The sequence below is a fragment of the Myotis davidii genome, unplaced genomic scaffold (genome assembly GCF_000327345.1).
Source record: "Myotis davidii unplaced genomic scaffold, ASM32734v1 scaffold198, whole genome shotgun sequence".
Classification (NCBI taxonomy): Eukaryota; Metazoa; Chordata; class Mammalia; order Chiroptera; family Vespertilionidae; genus Myotis; species Myotis davidii.
In genome coordinates this window covers 871,671-878,358 of record NW_006291485.1, presented here as the reverse complement: position 1 = coordinate 878,358, position 6,688 = coordinate 871,671, and the positions used below count along the sequence as shown (strand labels likewise).

Sequence of the window (6,688 nt, the reverse complement as noted above, 5' to 3'; positions counted from 1 at the left end):
CACCTCTGGGAGTGGTGAGCCAGGCGAAGGTGCCACAGCGCGCGGCCCAGGCGCTGCTGCTGAAGCAGGAGCTGGCCCGGGGGCTCCCCGGCGCCGCCGTTTGCAGGCGTACTTAGGCCCATGTTCTCGAAGTAGTGCGCCAGGAAGGAGATGGGTTCCTCGGGCCGTGCCTCCAGCACCTTCAACAGGGCCGAGCGCAGCATTTTTGTCACGCCGACCTGCTGCAGGAAGTCCTCCTCGCTCTCGGTCGTGGCCGCTGCCCCGGACACCGATGGCCGGCTGCTGTCTGTGAAATTGGCCGCCGGGGCCATGGCCAACCGCCGCTTCTCCACTGCCGCCATCTTCGCTGAGGGCAACGGGGCCGGAAGTGCCGTCATATTCCACAGCGCGCCGGCGCCTCTTGGTGGCCATCTTGGTTAAGGGCAGAGGACGCCGGGTACCTCTGGGCGACTGGGAAATCAGTAATGCAAGCCGCCCTTTCCGTTAGGTTCTAGTTGGCATTCCCCCTCCAGTTCCCTCTATACGCGTACTGGTTGCCTTTCCTGGCTTAGGCCCCGAGCTTTGCCAGACTGAAAAACGGCTCCCAAGGAAGGGCCTGGTTTCTGACCTGAAGCCGGACTGCTTGCCAACTGGGTAGTGGGCGCGTCCTTCCTTGCATGGTTCCCTAGCAACCAGTCTCCTCGGTTACCGGAGCCCCCGGCGGTGCTTGAGAGGGGATGGACCCACGCGGATTCAAGGATTGAGCGCCGCCCTGTCCCATTTTTCTGATTTTTGTCTTTGCGCTCAGCCTGGCCTTCAGCCCAACCCAGTCTTGGCCTGAGTTTATAGTTCACCGCGTGGGGACCCGGCCCCAGCCACCCCCAGGCTGCGGTCTGCTCGGGGCTCCCACGGCCCCTAGCCCCCTGTGCGTGTTTGGGGAGTGAGTAGACCACCCACAGCCCCCAGTTCCCCATCCCAGGCCGTGACCTTCCTCACACTGTACCCTCTAGGGCTCTCAACACCCCCATCGTTCCCCAGGGCCCACAGGCTCGTCCCCGGCACCTGCTGATCTTAAGTCTAGCCTCTCTCTCGGCTCTCTCCTCCGTAGCTCCCTTAATAAGCCATCTCTTCTGTGTCTTTTTCCACACTGTCCCCCCACCCCCATACAGTCTCCATTTCTTTTGATGGCTCCTAGTTATTCTGGGGTTCCAGGCTCCCCGTATCCAGGGAAAGGCACAGTATTTGTATTCTCCCTCCCCAGGCAAAGTGCACACTCCTCCTGCCCCAGGCTAGTGGGGCTGGGGTGTCTGTCTATCCTGTTTCTTGGGGGAGTCGCCCCGGGCAGAGAAGTCCAGGGTCCTCCTACCACAACAGAAGCCACTGAGGTCAGACAACAGGCTCTTTATTCTCCAGTTGGAGGGAGGGGCAGGTCCCCAGGGATCCCACCAGGGGAAACCCGGCTCTCAGGGCAAAGGACACCCCATCAGCCCTCATGCTGCCCGGAACCCTGCAATCGTCCTCTGGTCACAACGGGGTTGAAGGAAAGGTAGGCCACTTCAGAGGTGCTGTGGGCCTTGCGGTCCCCTGGCGGGCTGGCAGCATTTCCACAGGCGGTAGGTGAGGACGGTCAGGAGGAGCAGCCCCAGCACCAGGCTGCCCATCCACAGGGCTTCGGACACTGCGGGGGAGCCTGGAGGGAGAAGCATCGGGAGCCTGAACACCTCTTTGCAGGTTGTGGGGATAAGCCCAGCAGAACCTGCCAAAGGGCTTCCAAATTTACCAAGTTCCCTAGAATTTAACAAAGGACATAATGACTTAGAATAACCATTTTTAACCTTTTTCATTCCATGGCCCACATAAACAGATTATTAGAATTCCGTGACACACCAAAACATATATTTTTTGCCGATATGACACAAAAATAGGTATAGTCCTAGCTGATTTGGCTCAGTGGATAGAGTGTCAGCCTGGGGACTGAAGGGTCCCGGGTTCTATTCCAGTCAAGGGCACATGCCCGGGTTACGGGCTTGATCCCCATTGGGGGGCGTGCAGGAGGCAGCTGATCAATGATTCTCATCATTGGTGTTTCTATATCTCTCCCTCTCTCTTCCTCTCTGAATTCAATAAAAAATATTTAAAAAATAGGTATAATTTTTAGTACCATAGTCATTCACAGAGTTCGGTGCCCCTGACTAAAGAGGTATTGCATGTTTAAAAAATTCTTGTGCACGCTGGTTGAAAACCACTGGCTTAGAATGTCTTTTGAAATGTATAAAAACCACTGGAATATCCAAAGGACTTTGGAGTGAATCTTTTTTTTAAAATACATATTTTATTGATTTTTTACAGAGAGCAATGGAGAGGGATAAAGTTAGAAACATCGATGAGAGAGAAACATTGATCAGCTGCTTCCTGCACACTCCCTACTGGGTATGTGCCCGCACCAAGGTACATGCTCTTGATCGAAATTGAACCTGGGACCTTTGAGTGCGCAGGCCAACGCTCTATCCACTGAGCCAAACTGGTTAGAGCTGGAGTGAATCTTTTGAAAGGTATGTAGGACCTTAGAGTTAGAATTGGGCTGTCCAGGGAGGCGGCCACTCACATGTCTATACTTGAAATGTGGCTTGTCTGGATAGAGAAGTGCTTGCTGTCAGTGTAACATACACATTGTACGAACATAAAATATCCCACTCATACCTTTTTACAGATTACACATTGAAGTGATGATATTTGGGTTATATTGGGTTCAATAAAATATATTATCTAGCCCGGCCAGCGTGCTCAGTGGTTGAGTGTCAGCCTATGCACCAGGACTTTGCTGGTTTGATTCCTGGTCAGGGCACATGCCTGGGTTTTGGGCTCGATCCCCCATGGGGGGTGTGCAGGAGGCAGCTAATTGATGTTGATGTTTCTCTATCATCGATGTTTCTATTTTTCCCTTTCCCTTCCTCTCTAAAAGAAATAAAAACATATTTTAAAAAATACATTGTCGCCGAAACCGGTTTGGCTCAGTGGATAGAGCGTCAGCCTGCGGACTGAAGGGTCCCGGGTTCGATTCCGGTCAAGGGCATGTACCTGGGTTGCGGGTACATCCCCAGTGGGAGATGTGCAGGAGGTAGCTGATTGATGTTTCTCTCTCATCGATGTTTCTAACTCTCTATCTCCCTTCCGCTCTGTAAAAAATCAATAAAATAAATAAATAAAAAAGAATCTTTCCTAAAAAAAAAAATACATTGTCATTTTTACTTATTTTTCTGAATGTGGCTACTAGAAAATTTGAAGTGACGTAAGTGGCTGTATTCTATTTTTATTCCACAGGCTGTTGTAGTCATAAAGTTCAGTGTGCAGACTGCTGTGAAATCTATGTAGTTCCTGAAATGTTGTCATGGCAATGCCAGGCAACTGTAATCTTGTGTGTCAAGAAAACCCCCTGGACAGTTGGGAAAGCTGAGACTGGGCAGGGCACCTCCTTGTCTAAGGCCTGTGTGCAAGGCTTCCTCCCTCCTAGGCTCCCCCAGGGCCCGCCCCACCCCGCCAAACTCACAGACTTCTGGGAGTAGGTACAGACTGGCTGTGTGGCCCCCTGGGTCCAGGCGACACTGGAACCAGCCCTCAGGGTTGCATCCAGCCCACAGCACGCTCAGCCAAGCCCGGGCCCCGTCCTCCCTCCTCTTGTAAGCTGCCAGGTCGCCGGGTGCCCGGGTCCAATGCACAGCTATGCCCGGGCCACAGGCCGCTTCACACAGCAGCTCCAGACCCCCTGGTGTCGGCGACTGGTGGATCTCAGGGTGGCAGGGCCTGGTGGAGCTGTTCCCAGGTGTGGGGCCAGGACTGCCAGGGCTGGGGGTGGAGTTCTGCTCCAGGATGGCCTCTAGGGAGGTTGTGACTGGGGTCTCCTGGGAGGTCGGGCTGTGCCGGACTGGAAAAGAGGGCAGCCGTTTTTCTTCCTGTCACCCCAGTTGCTTTCTTGCCTCAGTCTCCCCATCTGGACCAGGGGGTTGGAGGAGAACTGCTCCAACTCCCACCTTGGGCCACTTGGTGGATTGCAATGTATGCGAGTGGGTAGGAGTGGGATTGGTCTGTTGTGGCCCTCCCCACCCTAAGGGAACTTCTGAATCTCATGGTCTCACTTTCTTCAACTGTAAAGGAGACAAGAGCCCACCACCTAGGCCCTCGCATGCGCCCAGAGCGTAGTGTCAGCGAGCACAAGCATTGGATTTTATTATTATGGGACTGGGTGGTGGAGAGAGGGAGGATGCATCTGACACAAACTGAGCACCTACTGTGTGCCAGGGCCCATGTTAAATGTTATTCATCTTTCAGCACCTGCTTACTGTATAGCTGCTATGTGCTAGGCACTATAACAGTTATTCATTCATTCAGAGTGTATCTATTCAACACCTATGTTCTAGACACTGTTTTAGCCAGTGAGAACACAACCATGAATAATTCATTCCTATCTTGGTGAAGCCAAGAGCAGGGGAGATAGATAATGGGGAAAAAATTAAAAGAACATATGGGAGGTCAGATGTTAATAAAAATGTGTCAAGAAACATTCAACAAGAGAGAAAGGGCCTGTGTGTGTGTGTGTGTGTGTGTGTGTGTGTGTAAACATGTCCATGTGTGAGGGGAAAGCGGAAGTCAGGAGAAGCCTCATTGGGAAGGTTACCTGAGAGAGGTGAGTGAGGACAAATCTGGGGGAAGAGCATTCCCAGTGGAGGGCACAGCATATGCAAAGGCTCTGAGGCTGGACCGTGTCTGTTGGAGGAATAGTGAGGACGTCTGTGTGGCTGGAGCAGAGTGAGGGGGAGAAAGGGAGGAAGTGAGGGCAGGAGATGATGGTATAGGTTGTGCAGGGCCTTGGGGGCCCCAGGGAGGACTTGGGCTTTTATTTGGAGGGAGATGGGAGCCTTGAAGGGCTGTGAGCAGAACAGGTTGGACTCAGGTGCTCACAGGCGCCCTCTGGTGGCTGCTACCAAGAAGACAAACTGTGGGGATGAGGATGGGAGCCAGGGACCAAGGGGAAGGGCAGAGCTGGTCCCAGAGTACATGGAGGGTAGGTACTCAGTAAATTTGTTGAACGGATGAATAAACAAATGATTTAGAAGTAGCTCTCTGGCTGCCTCAAGGGACAGACTCAAGATGGAATGCAATTTTCCCACGGGCCTAGGGACTCTGACCTAGAGTAGGTCCCCTAAATGGGGACCCAGCAGGTGAGGGGCAGAATTAGAATTACAGAAGAGTTGCTGTACACCACTCATCAAGGCTCCTAGGCACTGGGTAGTGTGACTTCACCCACTTCGTGGGCGACACTAAGGTGCAGGGCAGTCAGGACCCTGCAGACTCACCTGGAACGGGCTTTCGGTGGCTCAGCTCCAAGCCCGGCAGCCTCATGGTCGCCTGGCAGTGGAGGGTGAGTGGAGCAGGTGTTCCCAGGGGGGGAAGCAGCCAGCGCTTTGTCACTTGGAACAAGGGGTCCTCGCCCTCCTGGGGCTCCTCGTCCTCCTCCCGGCCCAGGACCTGCACTCCCTCCAGTTCCTGGTCCCCCAGGAGCAGGGACAAGGAGAGGACATCAGGGCTGGCAGGCGTGACGTTGTGGGCTGTGCAGGCCAACTCTTGGTCCCGCCCGGCCACCAGGTCCACTGGGGAGACAGTCAGCTGGTTCGGGAAGGCTGTGTAGGGAGGTTTGGAGGGGCATGGGCTGAGCCTAGAGCAGTGGTTCCCAACCTTGTTTTTGACCACGGCCCACCTAAGCAACTCTAAAATCCTGATGTCCCCCCTCCTGTTACATATCATTCTTATCCAAAAAGTTCACTCTGTTCTTGTGGAGGAAGCCTAAAGGCCATTAACTTGGTCTGAACAAGCTTCCAAAGAACATGGCATCCATGAAAGAGAAAAGTAAAAAAAATGAAAGGACAGTTGAAGTACTGAGGAAGAAACCTCTAAGAAATTATTAAAAAATAATATGAAGTGATATGAAAAAATAGCAAATGAAGTTTCAAAACATGTAATAGAGAACTGAAATGCATAAATATGTCACTATATATATATATTTATATACTGTATATGAGGTCCCTAGCACCATAAGAAATGTAAAAAATTCACTGTTAATAACCCATTCTCGAATTGCCCCCCTTAAAGGTCAAATTGCCCTTTTGGGAACCACTGGGCCCTGAGGAGGGTGAAGACTGGGTCCTGAGAAGGGTGATGAGTTGGGACCAAGCAGGAGGGAGTAGGGACTGCTGGTGCAGATTGACAGGGAAGACCCAGTAGGCACACCTTGCGTGGCTATAATGTAAAAAAAGATGCTGGAGCGGGGTCCAGAGCAGAAAGAGTGCGTGTTGGGGGTCAGGTATGGGAGGTTTGGGGGTAGGTTGGCGGTGTGGGAGTGAAGGCTGGGAGCCTGGAGGGGGGATGTGGAGAGAACCAAGTGGATTGCATTTCAGTTTGAGCTGGAGCAGGGTGGGCAATCTGGGAAGGCTCCCGGGCAGAGGTGGCACAGAAACAGATACAGCAGGGCTGTTGGGGGGACCTGGGTGGTGCAAAGGCTGCGAGAGGAGGAGGGGCGGGGGCTCACCAAACACCAGGAGTCGCACGGTGTGCTGGTAGGTGAGGCTCCCGCAGGAGCCCACACACACACGGGTCCCCGCAGACGACAGTGAGGCGTTGCGCACGGAGAGGACGCTGCTGCCCGCGCCCGACTGCA

At 53.3% G+C, this 6,688-nt stretch overlaps 2 protein-coding genes across 2 annotated transcripts in view; both read right to left on the bottom strand.

The window, feature by feature from the left end:
• Positions 1 to 376, bottom strand: part of TPGS1 (tubulin polyglutamylase complex subunit 1) — a 7,573-nt gene extending 7,197 nt beyond the window's left edge. The window contains exon 1 of the mRNA XM_006764773.2: positions 4 to 376. Within this exon, the coding sequence (XP_006764836.2) occupies positions 4 to 341 (338 nt within the window). The 5' untranslated portion in view covers positions 342 to 376. The remainder of the gene's footprint in view (positions 1 to 3) is intronic.
• Positions 377 to 413: 37 nt separating this feature from the next.
• The window catches only part of MADCAM1 (mucosal vascular addressin cell adhesion molecule 1), an 8,507-nt gene continuing 2,232 nt past the window's right edge, over positions 414 to 6,688 (bottom strand). The window contains 5 exon segments of the mRNA XM_015564651.1: positions 414 to 1,547; positions 1,550 to 1,669; positions 3,527 to 3,901; positions 5,331 to 5,654; positions 6,560 to 6,683. Coding sequence (XP_015420137.1) covers positions 1,504 to 1,547; positions 1,550 to 1,669; positions 3,527 to 3,901; positions 5,331 to 5,654; positions 6,560 to 6,683 — 987 coding nt within the window. The 3' untranslated portion in view covers positions 414 to 1,503.